The following is a 21,021-nucleotide window of genomic DNA, read 5'->3' as shown; positions in this document are numbered from 1 at the left end:
AGTTCAGCCAATCAAGAATATAGCTTAACTCCTAACTGTACAACGACAGGCATTTATAGGTTTGTTTTCACAAACAGGAAGTGGAAGGAAAGTATCTTGTTAAATCTCTTCATTCTTACTCTTATATGTACTAAGAGAACATACATCTCTAGATCTCCAAAAGAGAAAATACTTCTTTAGAACAGTCACTTAAAATATGCTAACCTAAACAATAAAGGATAATTTCCCATAAAAAGAACAGATGCCAGAAATGTGGTTTTCCTGATATAATCATTTACAGTGGGATCATTCTTAAGTATTCCTAAATAGGTGATTGTCAGTTTACATGTGTGAATATTCATTTACCCTTATAATCCTTAGTGTCCATGAATATAAATATTTATAAAACTAAGATTTTTCCCAGGAAGGCCATCTTTCAACCTCCAAATTAGATGGCGTATCCCATGCTCATAATATCCAATATTTTTCCTTCAAAATATTTATAACTATAAAGAAATAACTTAGTATATGATGTGGTTTGGCTGTGTCCCCAACCAAATCTCATCTTGAATTGTAATAATCCCCATGCGTCAAGGGTGGGGCCAGGTGAAGATAACTGAATCAAAGGGGCAGTTCCCCCATACTGTTCTCATGGTAGTGAATAAGTCTCATGATATATGATGGTTTTATAAATGGGGGTTCCCCTGCACAAGCTCTCTCTTGCCTGCTGCCATGTAAGATGTGTCTTGCTTCCCCCTTGCTTTCTGCCATGATTGTGAGCCCCCAGTTCCAGCCATGTGGAACTGAGTCAATTAAATGTTCCTCCTTTACAAATTATCCAGTACTGGGTATGTCTTTATTAGCAACATGAGAACAAACTAACACAGAATAAAATTAATTATTTAATATCATCATACACAAACACCCCTTCCTCAGAGTGAAAACACCAGGAAGGCAGAAAGTTCCTTTTGTCAGACCTACCCTGATCACTGATGTATTCTGAATATATAAGCACAATACTTGGGAGAAAAGGGGTACTCAATACAATCTTTTGGAATAAATAAGTAAACGATAAGTGAATAAGAAAAGACTATCTGATAACATGATATACCTGTACTATTTATATATTTATATCTGTAATATATATTTTTATATATATAGATATAGTCCATATATTATGATATAGTAAAAGTAATGAGACGTAGAACAAAGGAAGTTAGTTTATAATAGTTAAACTGAAAGTTTACCATATCCATACCTAAATGCACAAAAATATAATAGAAAAAATGTATACTATGAAAGTAAACTGTTTGGATTTAAATCTCAGCTCAGCTAATTACTATGCTGTGTAACCTTTAACAAGCCACTAAGCTTCAGTGTCCTCATGCATGAAATGGGAGTAAATCATAGTATCTATGTTTGAGGATTACTGTAAGCCTAAATGAGTTAATATGTAGCAACTGGTTAGAATATTACCTGGCACAAAGCAATCACACAGTAAATGTTTCCTAGTTTATACACTTTAATATTATTATTACTACTACTATTACTACTTCTATAAGACCAGTCCATTTAAAGTATGTCGTAAATAGGAAAACTCAGAGGAACAGTATGAATTAAATTAAACTCATAAGGTGACTTTAGAAAGAGTGTCTTTCTGAGAGATGCGAATGATGGAAAAATAATTCAGTTTCACAAATTATTTGCTAGGATGGATAATGACAATAGATAATTATAACAGTAGTAATAGGAGAAATCTGGCTCTATTCTAGCAGTATGCCTATATGAACATTCAATTTTCATAAAGACCTTATGAGGTTAGTACTATTGTCCTATTTACACACAAGAAAACTAATATAGAGAGGTTAAATTGTTCAAGTCACATAGCAAGGAAGGTGAGAAATCAAGATTCAACTCCATGTTGTCTTGCTCTACCACATCTTGAGATAGCTAAGATAATTCCTTCACTCATTCATCAACAAAATAAATAGTTTACTTATCATGTCCTAAGATTTGTGTTTGGAATTACGGATAACTTAAAATATAGTTACCTTCCTTGAGAAACTCACAAACTCACTGAGAATAAATACAAATAAGCATCTATTCCCATACAGGTAGATGGCAATTACAGGTAGATGGCAACTATTCCCATACAGGTAGATGGCAACTACTGAACGCTTATCATGTGTTAGGCATTTTACTAAGTGGGGTTTCCATTGATTCCTTATTCTACTGCAACCCTACAGAAGTGAGTTCTATTATCTCATGTTTATCGATTTAAAAAGACAGCTTAGTTGGATTAAATATAAGCTTTTGATGTTTTGCCATATTGACTCTAACGTTTCACATTTCTTTTTTTTTTTTTTTTTTTTTTTTTTGAGGCGGAGTCTCGCTCTGTCGCCCAGGCTGGAGTGCAGTGGCGCGATCTCGGCTCACTGCAAGCTCTGCCTCCCGGGTTCCCGCCATTCTCCTGCCTCAGCCTCCCGAGTAGCTGGGACTACAGGCGCCGCCACCACGCCCGGCTAATTTTTTTGTATTTTTAGTGGAGACGGGGTTTCATTGTGTTAGCCAGGATGGTCTCGATCTCCTGACCTCGTGATCCGCCCGTCTCGGCCTCCCAAAGTGCTGGGATTACAGGCTTGAGCCACCGCGCCCGGCCCACATTTCTTAAGAGTTCGATAGAATAGCATAAGAAAACAGACGAAGAATAACTATTTCAGCCATGGGACAGTAACAACTAGAGAACCCTTCACAGGCATCTAACATTTTGAGTTGTATATTGAAAACTAAGCATGACTTCTTCTGTCTAAGAAGGGGATGGACATAGCAAACAGAAGGAAAACTATATGCAAAGTGATGAGAGCAAGAGATCCCCTAAATATTCAGAAAACAGAAGCAGCTCTACATGAGTGGAGAGCAAGGGCACTGAATGTGAGGTGTAAGAAATAAGTCTTCTCTGGCAAGTTGGCACCAGACTGAGAAGCCCCTTTATATGTCATACAAGAAAGTCTGCACTTCGTTCTGACTGAAATAAGGGGCAAGAAGGGATTTTAAGAATTCAAGTGAAGAAATTAGCAAACATAACCAATAGCAGTGTGGCAGTTTCATTGGAAGAAGTGATTATAGGAATATAGTTCAGAACTTTTTCAGCAAAAAAAAGAGACGTACTTTTACATACATGAAGTATAAAAGTCTAGGGTGAGGCTTCATAAACAAAATACTATAAAGAGAATTATTTTAAAATGCTATTAAATAAATGACTTAAAACACAGATTATACTAGGTGATTGCTTAATTGTGCCTGAGGTAAACTGTCTTTGCAGTGCTTTGCCCTATGATTAAAGAGCTCTGTGTTCTAGATCTACTTTGCCCTTGAATTATTGCACACTTAACAGTATCTCATACATGAGACAAAGTGGCCACTTGCCCCACTTTGAAAAACAAATGATACTATATTTTATAATGTTCCAAAGAAATCTGAATACCTAATATTGCAAACTGTTTAACTATTTTCTTTTTTTATTAACAACTTGAGGCCCATCTTTTCCAAAGGTATTTCTTAATAACTTTTTTAAACTAAAAACCTAGATGTTCTTATTCTAAGAAGTATAGCTGCTATAAAATCAGTGACTTTCTCAAGTCAATTTGAATTTCACTGACTTGATACAGAACAAGTGACGGGCAGATAAGAAGCAATATGTTAGCCAAAAGGTTTGAAAAACTAAAAGTCAATTCAGCTAAGATCCTGGAATGTTGAGAATTATAATGAACAAGAGGTACTTACTTCCAAAGCTTCAAAAAAAGCAGCTAAATTCAAGAAAATATTCATCCAACGTTTACCTTAGTAATAATCCTATAGGTAATGAAAGTTTCTATTGTAGTAATGTGACTTTCAGGTTCATCAACTGTGATGAAGAGATCCTTTAAATCTGGTTCATCCTCAAACTTGATTTGGTTTATCATTGATAAAGGGGACGTTGGCATCATAGGGCTGAAGGAGTTCATGTCCATCAATGAGGCATCCTAAGAAATAAAACATTCAAAAATTAATATCAATAGAAAAATTAAACTCTTCCATTTCTAGATGCTATCAATATTAATGAAATAGATCAAGAACAAAAAGGATTACTGGGCTTTTAGTTAAATGTGGCATATTGAACATGTATTTTTACCTGTTTCCTCTTAAAAATCCCATCCAAAAGATGACAGTAAAGAAACAAACAAACAAGGCCGGGCGCGGTGGCTCAAGCCTGTAATCCCAGCACTTTGGGAGGCCGAGAATCACGAGGTCAGGAGATCGAGACCATCCTGGCTAACCCGGTGAAACCCCGTCTCTACTAAAAAAAGTACAAAAAACCAGCCGGGCGAGGTGGCGGGCGCCTGTAGTCCCAGCTACTCAGGAGGCTGAGGCAGGAGAATGGCGTAAACCCGGGAGGCGGAGCTTGTAGTGAGCTGAGATCTGGCCACTGCACTCCAGCCTGGGCGACAGAGCGAGACTCCGTCTCAAAAAAAAAAAAAAAAAAAAAAAAAAAAGAAACAAACAAACAAATGAAAAGTACAAAGCCTCAAGGATTGCTATGGTTTGAATGGTTCTGTTGCCTTCAAATGTCATGTTGAAACTTAATCCCCAATGCAACAGTATTAAGAAGTGGAACCTTTAAAGGTGATTAAGTCATAAGGGTAGAGCCCTCATGAATGGTACTAGCCACCTTATAAGAGGGCTGTAAGGAACAAGCTAGTGCCTTTCTTGCCCTTTCACCTTCTTCCATGTGAGGACACAACAAAAAGATACCATCTTGGAAACTGAGAGAATCCCTCACTAGACGCCAAAAGTGCCAGCACTTTGATCTTGAACTTCCCAGCCTCCAGAATCGTGAGAAATCAATTTCTATTATTTATAAATTACCCAGTCTCAGATACTTTGTCATAGTAGCACTAACAGACTCAGGTGAGGATAAGAAGCAAAAACTACGTAAATGAAAGGTGCCAACTACTTTTTGGAAACTGGAGAACTGATCATCAAGCGGTAACTTAAATAGCAGAGCAGAGAAAACTGGAAAGTAATACTGAAGAGAAGAGTAAACTGGAAGCAAGGATATTTATGATGTAGAATGCCAGGAAGGTTCAAGAATTGGAGGCACCAAGAACCTGTAGACATAAAGGTTGTGGCAGAGCAAAAACCAGATGATTGGTATTAAGAAGATCTAATAAAACAAAAAAGAGCTAGAACCTCAGATTCCCTCACCTACCCTAGGCAATCAGGTAACTTTCCCACCCCAATTTGGCAGAACACTGGAAGTTTACTTTCTGAAAGGTCTGAACTTGAGGGCATGCAGTAGGATGGGGGAGAGGTCCTATGAAAAGCCAGCTATCAAGTGAAAGTCCTGCATACCAGACCCAAAGACATGCAACCCTGTTCACCGGGTCCCAAGAACATTGGCAGGAAGGTGCAATCCCCACCCCATCATAATCCATTGAGGCTGTTATTAAAGAAAAATACAATAAACTAGGCTTACAAACAACAGAAATTTATTTCCCACAGTTCGAAACTAGGAAGCCCAAGATCAAGATGTCAGCAGATTCAGCATCTGGTGAGGGCCCACTTTACAGAACAGCTTCCTTTCACTACAATCTCACATGGTAAAAGGGGTGAGGGTCTCTCTGGGGTCTTTTATAAGGGCAGCAACCATAATCATGAGAGCTCCACCCTCATGATCTAATCACCTCCCAAAGACTCCACCTTCTACTATCATCGCCTTGGCAGTTAGAATTTCTAAGTATGAATTCTGGGTGGACACAAATACTCATAACACAGCACCCACCATAGTTGGAAGTTTCCTCTCTTAGCTGATATTGGAGGAAAAACTGACAGTTGTAGCCCCCTAATGAATTAGCCAGGTCTCTGTATAACCACCCTACATTGAAACCCCTACCGCGCATGCAGAATGTCTACTCTCCTTTTTATTATTTGGTGTAGGAACTACCAAACATCTGAACATGAGGGAAGGCTCTGATGTGAAATAAAGTCACAAACAAACCAAAACAGAAGATTAAAGGAAGCAGAAAGAACAGAGCATAAACACTTTTTAAAAACCATGAAATCACCAGAAAGACAACAGAAAATATTAAATCCATGAATGAGAAAGCATGCTGTTTTTAAAAAAACAGAGAACAGCAACAACACCAACCAAAAAAGAGACTCATGAAAATTAAAATATGATAACAATATAAAAACGCAACAGAAGGTTTGAAAATCAGAGCTCAAGAACTGTCCCACTATGTGAACCAAAAGAACAAGAGATGGAAAATGAGAAAATTTTTTAAAATGAAAGGATTCAGGCAGGCAGTGCCTGAATAAAAGGAATTCCAGAAAATGAAAAAGAAAAATATCCTTGACATAAAGTATTTCCAGGTTGATAGGGCCTGTGAGGTCTCCCCAAAATGAACAGGACACTGGTTGGGTAGGCAGTACTGCTACAAGCATCCATCACCATGACATTTCATAAACTAGAGATTTTTAAATTCCTGAAAGATTTAAGAAAGAATATAAGTAAAATAAAGGAGGAATCTTGGAAATCAGAATGGCATCAGAGTTCTTAAATGGTGATGCTGGAAACAACATAATAAACTAATGTCTTCAAAATTTTGAGAGAGAAGTATTTTCCACCTAGAATTATACATACCCAGACAATTGTCATTCAAATATACAGGTAAAGTAAAGCCATTTCAGACATAGAAGATTTCAAAAAACGTCCCATGTACCTATTCTTTGGAAGCTTCTTGACTTCTCCAAAATAAGGGAATATGCCAGGAAAGAAGATACAGAATCTAAAAACAAGAGTTACAACAGAAGATCAAAGTAAAGGAAATATCCCAGAAGATAATGTTCTAGGTTAACAGTTTTGCAGCAAACCTAGAGAACAGCCCATATACACTGGACCAGGAAAATAAATATACAGGGTGTCAAGGAGATGACAGGGAGAAAGAATAAAGGAAGCGAGGAAAGAAGGAAAAGGGGATGGTGGAAAACAGAACAAGAAAGGGGAGTAAGCAAAGGAGGAAAGGAAAAAGAGAAGGAAAGAGAGAAAAACAAGAAAGGGAATGAAAAAAGGAAGTGAAAGGAGGACAAAAAAGGAAGAAAAGGAAACTGATAGAATAATGACATAAATCTGACAGGAAGCATGCCTATGTTAGATCTGCAGATAAATTATAATTGGTACAAGAAAGTTAAGGAGAGAGAAAGCAAAAGAGAGAAAAGGAGGGATGAGAAAACTTTTACTTATTGAGAGTAAGCCGGAAACATGTTGCCCCATTATTCCTAAATAGGTCTGTGTGTATTTTCAGAAAACAAGAACTCTTCTATATAACCATAGTACCGATACAGCTATTTGAATCAGGAAATTAGTACTGACATAATACAACAGTCTAATCCACAGATCCTTTTGAATTTCTGTGTCCCAAAAACATCCTAAAAAGAAAATGTTCTTCCTCTCTGGTACAGAACTAAATCCAGGTTCATCTGTTACATTTAACTGCTATATCTCTGGTCTCCTTCAATCTGGAACCATTTCTCATCTTTTACTTTCTATTATGCTATAGACCTATCTGAAGCTATTTTATAGGCAATGTTTCCTTTTCTCAAATACATACATATGTTTTTCTCTCTCCCATCATCTTAATTTATCGCCATTTTAAGGTAGATCCAGGTTTAAGGAAAAAATTATTTTTATCCAGAGCCAAGCCATATAGTGAATTATGATTACATTTTCATTCTTCTACTGCTTTAAAAAATATCTTACAGTGATAAGGTCTTGCTATGTTGCCCTGGCTGGTCTCAAACTCCTGGCTTCAAACACTCCTCCTGCCTTGGCCTGCGACAAGGTTTGGTTGTGTCCCTACCCAAATCTTATCTTGAATTGTAACTCCCACAATTCTCATGTGTCATGGGAGGAAACTGGTGGGAGATAATTGAATCATGGTGGCAGGTCTTTCCCGTGCTGTTCTCCTGATAGTGAATAAGTCTCATGAGAGCTGATGGTTTTGAAAATGGAAGTTTCCCTTCACAACTTCTTTTTGCCTGCTGCCATCCATGTAAGATGTGACTTACTCCTCTTTGCTTTCCACCATGATTGTGATGCTTCCCCAGCCACATGGAATTGTAAGTCATTAAACCCTTTTTCCTATATAAATTGCCCGGTCTCAGGTATGTCTTTATCAGCAGCATGAAAATGGACTAACACAGTAAATCGGTACTGAGAGTGGGGCACTGCTGAAAAGATATCTGAAAATGTGGAAGCAACTTTGGAATTGGACAACAGGTAGAGGTTGGAACAGTTTGGAGGACTCAGATGAAGACAGGAAAACGTGGGAGAGTTTGGAACTTCCTAGAGACTCGTTCAATGACTTTGACTAAAATGCTGATAATGACATGGACAATGAAACCCAGGCCGAGGTGATCACAGATGGAGATGAGGAACTTCTTGGGAACTGGAGCAAAGGTGACTCTTGTTATGTTTTAGCAAAGAGACTGGTGGCATTTTGCCCCTACCCTAGAGATTTCTGGAACTTTAAACTTGAGAGAGATGATTTAGGGTATCTGGTGGATGAAATTTCTGAGCAACAAAGCATTCGAGAGGTGACTTGGGTGCTGTTAAAGGCATTCAGTTTTACAAGGGAAGCAGAGCACAAAAGTCCAGAACATTTGCAGCCTGACAAAGCGATTGAAAAGAAAATCCCACTTTCTGAGGAGAAATTCAAGCCAGCTGCAGAAATTTGCATAAATAACAAGGAACCAAATGTTAATCCCCAAGACAGTAAGGAAAATCTCTCCAGGGCATGCCAGAGGTCTTCATGGCAGCCCCTCCCATCATAGACCCAGAGGCCTACAAGGAAAAAGTGGTTTTGTGGGCTGGGCCAGGGTCCCCATAGTGTGTGCAGCCTAGAGACTTGGTGCCCTGTGTCTCAGCTGCTCCAGCTGCTTCAGCTATGTCTGAAAGGGGCTAACATAGAGCTCAGGTCATGGCTTCAGAGAGTGCAAGCCTCAAGCCTTGACAGCTTCCACATGGTATTGGGACAGACAATGCATGGAAGTCAAGAATTAGGGTTTAGGAACCTCCACCCAGATTTCGGAGGATGTATGGAAATGCCTGTATGTCCAGGCAGAAGTTTGCTGTAGGAATGGAGCTCTCCTGGAGAACCTCTGCTAGGACAGTACAAAAGGGAAATGTGGGGTGAGAGCCCCCACACAGAGTCCCAACTGGAGCACCACCTAGTGGAGTTGTGAGAAGAGGGCCATCATCCTCCAGGCCCCAGAATGGTAGATCCACTGACAGCTTGCACTCTGCCCCTGGAAAAGCCACAGACACTCAATGCCAGCCCATGAAAGCAGAAAGATGGGGCTATGCCGTGCAAAGGCACAGGGGAAGAGCTGCCCAAGACCATGGGAACCCCACCTCTTACATCGGCATGACCTGCATGTGAGACATGGAGTCAAAGAAGATCATTTTGGAGTTTTAAGATTTGACTACCCCACTGGATGTCAGACTTGCATGGGCCTGTAACCCCTTTGTTTTGGCCAATTTCTCCCATTTGGAATGGGTGTATTTACCCAATGCCTATACCCCCATTGTATCTAGGAAGTGACTAACCTTTTGATATTAAGTTCATAGGTAGAAGGGACTTGCCTGTCTCAGATGAGACTTTGGACTGTGGACTTTGAGTTAATGCTGAAATGAGTTGAGACTTTGGGGACTGTTGGGAGGGCATGTTTGTTTTTGAAATGTGAGGACATGAGATTTGGTAGGCACCAGGGGTGGAGTGATATGGTTTGGCTGTGTCCCCACTCAAATCTCATCTTGAATTGTAACTCCCACAATTCTCATGTGTTGTGGGAGGAACCTGGTGGAAGGCAATTGAATCATGGAGGCACGTCTTCACATGCTGTTATCATGATAATGAATAAGTTTCATGAGATCTGATGGTTTTAAAAATGGGAGTTTCCCTGCACAAGCTCTTTTGCCCTGCTGCCATCCATGTAAGACATGACTTGCTCCTCCTTGTCTTCCACCCTGATTGAGGCTTCCCCAGCCATGCAGAATTTTAAGTCCATTAAACCCTTTCTCCTATATAAATTGCCCAGTCTCAGTTATGTCTTTAGCAGCAGTGTGAAAACAGATTAATAAATCCTGCCAGAGTGCTGGAATTGCAGGTGTGAGCCACTGTGCCAGCCCAGTTTTTGTTTTCCTGAGTGTTCATTATTCATTTATTCATTCTCTCTCACTCCAAACTATATCAGTGTATATATGTATAGTGCTATTTTTTATTTTTCAATGTTGATACCATCAATAGGTTTTCCAATAAGGGAAAGAGTATAATATTTTGTTTAAATTAATTATATGACTATAGACTCAAATTAATTATATGACTACAGACTCACAGATTCCTATTTTATTCAGTGGATATAATTCATTAACATCATAATTTATTTTGATGTTTAAACAGTTCCAAGTTTGACAAGTGGGAGTCCCTTAAAGCTGCACCAGTATGTTTTTGATATGTCTTCATTATTCTTTGAGCACTTTACTTTTTAGAACAAGATGTTTCAAGTTTATAATATTTTGTTCTTTCCCTGCCCAAGCTCTGGAATCAGACATTTCTCCGAAGAGCTCTGATTCGTTTTTGAGAAGACTGGTATTTACAAACCAAGATATTAGTGCTAGGAAATAAATGTATGAGACATATACATACATATATACACTGATATAGTTTGGATGTTTGTCGTCTCCAAATCTCATGTTGAAATGTGACCCCCAATGATGGCAGTGAGGCCTAGTGGGAGGTGTTTGGATCACTGGGGTGAATCCCTCATGAATGGCTTGGAGCCATCCTCATGGTAATGAGTAAGTTCTCAGTCTATGAATTCTGGCAATATCTGGTTTATTAAAAGACCCTGGATCTTCCTCTTTCTCTTGCTCCCTCTCTGGCCACAGGACATGTTGGCTCTCCTTCACCTTTCACTACAATCGTAAGCTGCCTAAAGCCCTCACCAGAGGTAGCTGCCAGCACCATGCTTCCTGTACAGCATGCAGAATCATAAGCCAAAATGAACCTCTCTTCTTTATAAATGACCTAGCCTCAGGTATTTCTTTATAGCAATGCAAGAATAGACTAACACACACACGCGCAAACACCCACACACGTACACACACACGTACACACACACACGTACACACACACAGACTCATACAGCTCTAGATCTATGGCTAGATATAAAATACGAAGGGTACACAAATTAGACTTATATACCTCTATTTCTTTTTTCTTTTTTTTTTTTTTTTTTTTGAGATGGTGTCTCACTCTGTCGCCCAGGCTGGAGTGCAATGGTGCGATCTTGGCTCACTGCAACCTCCACCTCCCAGGTTCAAGCAATTCTCCTGTGTCAGCCTCCTGAGTAGCTGGGATTGCAGGCGCCCGTCACCACGCCTGGCTAATTTTTGTATTTTTAGTAGAGATGGGGTTTCACCATCTTGGCCAGGCTGGTCTTGAACTCCTGACCTCATGATCCACCCACCTTGGCCTCCCAAAGTGCTGGGATTACATGTGTGAGTCACCATGCCTGGCCTATATACCTCTATTTCTAATTTGATATGTCATGGCTTGTCTAGCCTTTCCCTTTTCCATATTTATAACACTTTTTGCCGGCAGTGAGAAGCCTGGCTCCTATTATCCCAAATATGTTTACTTATTGGCTCAATTCCCCTGTACATAACCAATCTCCCAACCACACTGGCTGCCTCCTCTGCTCTGACCACATAGGTCAAGGCAGCCTTATTCTCAACCCCAACCATGCAGGATGCCTCCTCAGCTTCAATTTCAACTGGCACCACTGGTCATCTGCTCAGTCACCTTCAATAGTTTTGTCTAAATAAAAGAAAGAAAAAGATGGGAAAGGAAAGGCTACATGTTATTCTTTATAAATAAAATTAATTGAAACATAAGGATAATTATAGTAAACTTTAAATTCAAATAACGGTTCTTTCACATGCAAAGATAAAGCTAACACTCTCAATAGGATGAGTTATTTCTGCAGTGGCAGTAAGAACTTATTCTCCAACTCTATACTTTTTCTTTTAGATACATTTGTTCCCCTAAAGTAGCGATACAGATGTTGGAATCAAAAGTTTTGTCTGTTGTTATGCATAAGACTATAAAGTTAACTGATGTATTTGAATATTAAATCTGCAAGAAAGCCCATTTTAGCTTAGCAACAAGGTTAGCTAGTACTGAGTAAAAAAAAAAAAAATCATTACAAAGGAGGCCAAAAATGGCTTCTAGTCCTATCTCTGCCATTGACTAAGCAGGCACTGAACCACTAATTCGGCCTTTCTATGTTAAATTACAAAGTTGGACCTGATGATTTCCAAAATATCTCAGATCCAAATGCATTAATAAAGTACTGATGTTTTAAGAAGAGATACTTTTTTGTGAAACTATGACTGGGAAAAAAAGATGAAATCATAATATGGAGTTGTTTTCTCCTCAAACCAAATCAATAAAAATGCTTTTGAATCATCAGTAATATTCAGAACACTGCTCTAAAGGCTCTTCCCACAAAAAGTTTAGCTCTGTGAACTATAACGCAACATTTAGGTCATCCTTCAATGTAATAATAGAAGAGATATTATCATAGGCCATGCTAACTGAAGAAAGAAGATTAACAATAGTCATAAAGATTACAAAGATTTAGCCTATTCTCACAAAAAGATCTGTGATCATTTAAGCATTAAGCAAGAAATAAAAGACAAATTTCAGTTGGATTAATCAGACATACAAAAATATAGAAGCAATAGATGTCTTGCAAAAAAATTTAGTAAAATATATCATTTTATATCTCTATGAGCAGATATAATGAATTCTATCCATACGATAGAATACAATATAGTGACTTAAAGATGATTTAGAAGACCATACAATAACTTGGAAGAACTTTCACAGTATGTTATTCAGAAAAAAAAAAAAAAAGGCAAAATATAAAATTTGTGTAAAACTAGATTCCAATGTATGTGTATGAGTATGACTCGGGGGATGGGCAGGGAGGGAGAGAGGGAACTTAGCAGCTATTTAAAAAAAAAAGTTAACAGGAATTATTCCAGATGTTGGGATTGCTGTTGGGTTTAATATTTTTCTATGTGATTTTCTGTATTTTCCAAATATTCTAAAACATATGTTATATTTTGTAACCAGAAAAAATGTTAAAATTGTTAGAGTCAACATTGTACATGATGTGCTCAGAGACAGTAAGAACCATAGTGATAAAACAGTTGCCTAGGGCTGTTTTGGCAGAATAACTTGGATTATATTTGATTTTTTTCTTAACAAGGTTGCATAGTTAAATAATGGGATGCTAACACAATGAAATACTAAGCAGCCATTAAAAACAGAATTTAGAGCTTCCAAATAAATGTGTAATCAGCATGTACAAAAATCTCTCTCAAAAACCATTTCATATAAATAGCAACTTTGTAAGCTGACAAATTTTAATTTGGTGGGCAAACGTACTTTGTATTTTACTGACATTATGTGCAAACGTGCTTTGGCATTCTTTTTGCTCACCCTTCCAACTCACCACAGCCTACTTCTTTTACCTACTACATAATTTAGCATTCTATTTCTTCTGCTTGAAATGCATCCTTTTGTAGAGTGAGAAAGATCTGCATGAATTTACAAAGGCTCACAATACCAATGAGTATAGTGTGGTGTCATAAAAATATGCTTCGATATCTAGCAAAGGCAGAAAATTACAGGCTGAAATTTAGCAACATTCCAGATTTCAGTGGAAGGATTTAAATTACTATGAATCACTCAAAAGCATTCTTAAAACCTCAATAAAACTGACTATCTAAAGTGTTTTATATTCACTTCAAAAAAAGGAAAGAAAATATACTGACAATACTTAAAAGACTTAACATTTGGACATGAATAACTGAAGAAAATAAGTGTTTGGGAAGATCCAAAGAAGCAATTAACCAAAAAGAACTCCATTTAACCTTTTGCGGTTGATGTGTTTCAGGAGAAATGGATCATTAAAATTTGTTCTTTCCAAACAAAGGTCTCACCTCCCCAATAATGGATGTGTGTCTCCCTGTCTGTCTATTTGGATATAAGACCATTATCTTAGGGTCATTTAAACAATGAAAATATATCTTTTTGCTTTTTCCTTCAACAGATTACAGCAGAATAAAAATTATCTGTGTGACAACTCTCTACTTCTTAACATTTACTCTTATAGCTAGAACACTGAAAATGCACACACACAAGAAAATCCTGGGATGGTTTCAGGCTGAGATTTGAGTGTTTAATAGAGAAGAAAGGCTGTGTTGCAAGAATTCATGGTCTTTTATCCATACTCCAAAACAATACATCCGCTGACTGTCAGAAAAACCACTTAAATAACTTAACTGAAATAAATGGATTGGAATGGTGTTAGCATGATAACAGAATTTATTGCAAAAATCACAAATTAAGTGTAAGTTTTTCTGTTGTTACTCGGGGCTTATTATAAGCATTTGTTATGGGTCGAATTGTTACCTCACCCAAATTCATATGCTGAAGCCCAAATCCCCAGTACCACAGAGTGTGACCTTATTTAGACTTGGGGTCCCTACAGATCTGATGAAGTTAAAATGAGGTCATTAGGATAGGCCCTAATCCAATTATGACTGGTATCTTTATATAAAAAGGGTAAATCTAGACACAGAAACATGGACAGAGGGAAGAGGATGTGTGGAGACACGGGAGAACACAGATCTATAAGCCACATTGAGAAGTCTGGAACAGATCCCTCTCTCACGGCCCTCAGAAGGAACCAACTCTGCTGACTTCTTGATTTCAGACTTCTGGCCTCCAGAACTGTGAGTCAATACATTTCTGTTATTTAAGACACCCAGTCTGTGGTACTTTGTTACAGCAGCCCTGGCAATCTCACACAGCATTTCTGCACTTAAAATGGTACACAATAAAAATCTGGGGATGGAGGCAAAGTTAAAAGGAAGAAATTGTGATTAAGATATTTCAACCTTGCTCCATTCTTTTTAACAGGTTAGTAGTCAACTCCAGGAATTTCTGGGAATGCTTTTTTCCACCCTCCTTTAATGCAATTAGATGGTTCCAACATTCTACCACTGAAATAAATAAATTAGATAGCTGAAATTTAAAATAAATGATGGTTTGTCAATATTTGAGTGCTGAGGTGATGAATAGCAATAGAAATAGGTTAAAAGGTGAGATATGACCTCTTTAAGAGGTGTCCTTCTTTAATGTCCCTCATTGAAATGCTACTCAGGAATGTCTCATAAATGTAACATGAATTACTCTGATAATACTAAATCACACCCACCATCTGTGCACAAACAGCTATCTTCTTTTTACAAGTCACAGGGAAAAAAATCCATGTGAGAAGTGTAATAAATCAGAATACTGGCATGAAAAGGCCATGCAAATAAAATTGCTGATGCACAAGAAACACGCACACCCAAGAGACATCTGGTAAAAAAGCAACTTAAGGTGGAAGGAGTTTGAGAAACCATGTTGTTAAGAAGGACACTCATCTTGATAGGCCTAAATTTAGACTTGCCAGCTGTGTTTTGGTTTACAAATCCTTCCAATCTGCCTGCTTATAATAATAATAAAAATGAGAAAGGCTTTCTGTGGAACACTGTTGAAAATGTGACTGGGGGAAAAGCCAGCCTCTGTCATATTCTATAAAGGGGCATACAACACTCTAATCTTGTTTGACATGATTTCCATCACTACATAGTATATATACCCTTACATACATATATCACAATTTATCCATTCTTGTGTCTCTAGGTTTTCTACTTTGTAATGGTGCTGCCTTGAATATGCTTGTACTTCCTCAAGTTTTATATACTACAGAGCTATAGACTGACCTTAGAAATTTTACACATAATTTTATTTAACATAATTTTCCCTTCTGGCAGAAAAAAATAAGAGTGGTATAATAAGAGAAAAAGTCTCTGTACATACACAGTGCTAAAGTTAATCCAAGTTTACACATGTACCAGCTGAGTGAACTTGGTCAAGTAACTTTTCTGAGGTTCAGTTTTCTTACTTTCAACTTCTTAGAGAGGTCATAGCTCACCTTAGATCACAGAGGACTAAGAGGATAAAAAGATAATAAATGTGTGGTACACAATGTCTGCTTGAAGGGTTTATATGAATTATCTTATGTAAACCTTACCACACTCCTGTAGAGTATATTTTTCCCCCTTGTTAGAAAGACAGAAATACTATTGGTAGGTGCTCTTTCTCCTCTTATTTTCAGATTAAATTACTTGTTCGAATAGTAACTGCTATTAAGTGAAAGAAGCAGGATTTGAGCTAACGGCCAATAAGCTCAAGTATGACAGGGGTCAAAATCTTACATCAAAATATGACAGGGGTCCCTAGGACTCATCACTGAATTCACTTTTTTTCAATTTCCCATGAAGTTAAATAAAAATCTAAAGCAAGAATAAGTAAATGTACGTAGTCAGTATACAGCTCTGTAGCATACAGAATGTGAGGAAGTACAAGTGTATTCAAGGAAGCATTGCTGGAAATTAGAAAAACACTAGAAACAGAAAAATGGATAAATAGTGAAATAGGCATATAAGGGTGTACATACTACAGAGCAATGAGAATAAACTACAACTTCATACAGCAATATGGCCAATTCTCATAAACTAAGTATTAGGAGAAAAAAAGCAAATTATAGGAGAATTTGCACAGGATGGTATCATTTTTTAAAGTCCTAAAACATTCAAGGCTCCCAAATCAGTAAATCTTTAAAATATATTACTTCAAGATACCTATATAAACTTCCATAAAAACCAAACAAATGACAAACATAAAATTCAGATTATCCATTTCTTTTTCATAGGAGAAGGATAATCTACGGAGGGGAACACAGGGATGTCAAAATTTTTTAATGTTTTATTTCTTAACCTGAGGAGTGGAACATGGATGCAAATTTTATCATTCTATTACCAAGAATCTGCAAAAATTTTCTGTAAAGGGCCAGATGGTAAATATTTGTGGCTTTATAGGCCATCTGGTTTCTGTCACAACTTCTCATCTTGGCCACTGTAGTGTAAAAGCTGTCATAGACAATACACAAATAAATAAGTGTGACTGTGTCCCAATAAAACTTTATTTATAAAAGGTCAACCAGATTTGGCCCACAAGCTGTTGCTTGTTCTGGCTTTACACTATAGATATTATATAGACAGCTATATAATATAAACAGATATTTTATAAATATGTATATTGTTTCATATGTATCAAAATATTACATAATAAAAATCATTTTAAGTTTTCAAAAGGTATGTTTGAGTAGGATAAGTATATAGTGTCTTTCCACAGTTTTTTTTTTTTAATTTTTTTTTTTGTTTTAGAGACAGGGTCTTGCTCTTTTGTCCAAGCTAGAGTGTAGTGACACAATCACAGTTTATTGTAACCTCAAATTCTTGGGCTCAAGAGATCCTCCTTCTTTAGCCTTCCAATTACCTAGGACTATAGGCAGGAGCCACCATACCTGACTATTTATTTAAATTTTTTTGTAGAGACAGGGTCTCACCATGTTGCCCAGACTTGTCTTAAACTCCTGACGTCAAGCAGTCCTCCTACCTCAGCCTCCCAAAGTGCTGAGATTATAGGAGTGAGCCACCACACCCAGCCTCTTTTCAGTTTTCTAAAGAAACTTAGAAATAAAAAAAATTCTCTTGACAAGTGGTAGGTAGGCAGAGGTAAGTTCCAGATTTGTAGCATTTCCCTTTCTGCTAGGGACATTTTTTACACTCAGACATATACACTCACAAATCAATGTTTTTAATCACCACAATAAAGACAACTCCATATATAAGCAAGAACAAATCAACAACAACTAAAATACTAAGGCTGAAAGGTAGGCAAGGCTCCCCAACTAAGCACATCCTCCAGCACACTGGTGCAGTTCGCATTTGTGCCTCAGCGGTATGTCATATTATTGCATGTCAAAAATATTTTAAAGCCATGAATGCAAAATCTACAAACGGTAAAAGGTCAACCGAAATGGCCTTAAAACAAGCTTGGGTAATAGATACGCACATAAAACACAGTATCAGCCAACTACCCAACTATGTTTCAGTGATGACTAACTGGAAGCAAAAGAAACCAGGGAAAACAATTACTCTAACCAGAACTTCTGAAGAGGTTTAATATATGTCCTACAGACAGATAACGCTGCAGACCCAACTCAGGAATGTAATCAAAATGGTTTTAAGGAGCACAACCAGCTGACTGTGCCCTAAATAGGCATGGCAAAAATGGATCCTGTCTTACCGTAAACCACAACTATTCCCTAAACCAAAGTGTTGTCTTTACAGATATTCTCCTATCTGTAAGGGCCTAGATATCTAACTCCACCAACGAATTGACAGAGCATTTCTCAAGAGACAATATATGCTTATACATATATCGGGAAAACCAGTCGGTGATTAAAACAGATTCACCAAACATTCTAATCTCCCAGGAATTCTAAATTTCCTGGCAGATATTACATGTAAGGACTCATTCCAAGAGGGAATTATGCACATATTGTATCACTTAAGAAACAATACTGGTGAAAGTGATACCAAAATTCTGGAAATTTAAAAACATGTGCTCTAATTATTTCAAATTAAAAGTACCCTACCCTCCTAAGTTTTATCTCCATGGAGCCTTTATATTCATAGAAAATTTTTCCAAACTTTCCATACTTAACTAAGTAGATGTACATATAGCTCTATCCAGATTATCAATTTATTGCTACAATATTTTCCCTTACATAAGTATAGGTTCCTCAAAGATAGAAACCAGTATGTTTTTGTGATCCTCTGAAGATCTCACTACAAATTCAAAGTGGCTGCTTACACAAGTCAAAAACAAAATATTAATCTTATATACCATAATAGTAAATACTGAGCACTTTCTAAGTGCCAGAGACTATGTGCCTTAGCAACATATACATACCTTATTTCATTTAATCCTCTCAACAATTTGATGGAAGTATAATTATCATTGTCCATATTTTACAGTTGAATAAATTTGTGGTATAGGGATGATAATCATTCTCCCCAAGTCACTCATCTCTTAATTTATAGCAAAACTCAACCACCCTCACCATCCACAAGCACACAAAAAGCACTCAGTATAGTATTTTGATTTCATTTAACAAATGTTCACTGGATGTCACCCAAGTGTCAGGCACTGGGCTGGGGATACAATAGTGGCCAAGACTGGTAGAGTTCCTGCTCTCATGAAGCTTATACTCTATTTGAGAGGGAAGGGGAGGGTACATATAATGAGCAAATAAATATATAGATAAGTAAGATAATTTCAGATAAGAAGAGTAAGTGTTAGGAGAAAATGGAGCAGGTTGTTGGATAAAGGGGCTGCAGGGAGCAAGAAGAATGTTTTCCATAGAGCTGTCAGGGAAAGCTTCTTTGAGGAGGTAACATGAGAAGGAGTCAGCTATACAAAACACTTGGAGAGCAGGATTGCAGTCGGACCGAGCAATGAGGTCCAAGGCAGGAAGAATATTTGAGGAACAGAAAGGAGACATATGGCTGGAACACAGACTATGATGAAGGAATGACCAGCAAAGCTCATTTCCCATTTGCTGTGTCAGAATTCAAGTATTCATATGTTTTATCTAATCGTCTTTTAAAAAGGGAGGAGCGCTCTATGATAAATGAATGTTACACCTGAAAATTTCAAAGTAAAACATTTGTTGCACAACTAGAGATTGTTAAGCATCGGTATGGTCTTATTCAGACTCTTCATGAGCATTAGCCAATTGGTGGTGATTAATCTATCTAATGCAGCTCCATTAATCTTGATTACACTTGAATAATTTCTTAGTAGAAAACTTTATTTCTTGTATTTAATACTCTATTTTAAAAATTTGGTTTTATTTATTCAGAAAGGTCCAAGATGCCATTTGCCTATAACTTTGCCACAAAACCATTGTTAGAGGTGGTCTGATTGTTCCTAATGATCCCTCTTCTTCCTGTGAGAGGATTACATCTCCTGGCCAGTTGCCAGGTGATTTTCAGTGCCTCCCAATTGGTTTGGCCAGTTACTTGCTTTGGACAATGGCAGTATATGCGTAGAAGATCTGGGAGCCATTGTCTATTTCCACCAGTGCTCATATTATTTTCCCTCTGTCATAGGAGTGGCATGTCCCAGTTAGGGGTTACTGCATCAGTCTTGATCCCAAAATGAAGACATGTGGAACAGAGTCAAAGCCTAGAGCAGAATCACAGTTTAGCCACAGCTGACAGATACACGAGCAAGAAAGAAAACGTAATTGTAAGCAAGCCACTGAAATCGCGAGGTTGTACGGCAGCATAACCTAGTGAAAGCTGATGAAGATAGCATTCAATGTTCAATTAGATTACAAAATACACATGCACATTTTTCTCAGAACAAATTAGAGATTCGTTTTTTCTAATTTTCAAGATTCATATACCAAGAATTTGCCATTTGTTTCTGGTAACACATAAGGCTTTCATTTTCATCCCAAACAGACTTTTTCTCTTAATATTTCAATTTAAATGATTAAGCTTCTGTTTATTTTAAAACAAAAACTTATCTAAAAATAAAACTATGATATAAAATCATTTTTGTAATAGAAATGAATCTGAAAATATGACAAATGAAAGAACCTCAAAATTATGATAAAGTATATATGACTCTATTTATTTGCAATTACCTAAAAAGACAAATTTATATAAACAGAAAATTTAGATGACTGGCTTTTGTCTATAACAGAGAGAAAACAGAGATTAACTGTAAACAGGCATAATGGATCATATTAGGGAGATGAAAATGTTCTAAAACTGGTTTATAGTGATAGTTGTACAATTGGTTAATTATCATTAAAATAATCATTTACCCAAAATGGGTGAATTTTATGGCATGTAAAATATACTCAATAAAATTGAATTTAAAAAGAAAAAAAGAG

General features: G+C 37.2%; 1 protein-coding gene across 1 annotated transcript in view; it reads right to left on the bottom strand.

Annotated features, from left to right (window-relative positions):
• Positions 1-21,021, bottom strand: part of SNX7 (sorting nexin 7) — a 485,686-nt gene that overhangs the window by 78,590 nt on the left and 386,075 nt on the right. The window contains exon 3 of the mRNA XM_050778514.1: positions 3,819-4,001. Coding sequence (XP_050634471.1) covers positions 3,819-4,001 — 183 coding nt within the window. The remainder of the gene's footprint in view (positions 1-3,818; positions 4,002-21,021) is intronic.

The sequence above is a fragment of the Macaca thibetana genome, chromosome 1 (genome assembly GCF_024542745.1).
Source record: "Macaca thibetana thibetana isolate TM-01 chromosome 1, ASM2454274v1, whole genome shotgun sequence".
NCBI classification, from domain to species: Eukaryota; Metazoa; Chordata; class Mammalia; order Primates; family Cercopithecidae; genus Macaca; species Macaca thibetana.
This window is presented reverse-complemented; position numbering and strand designations above follow the sequence as displayed.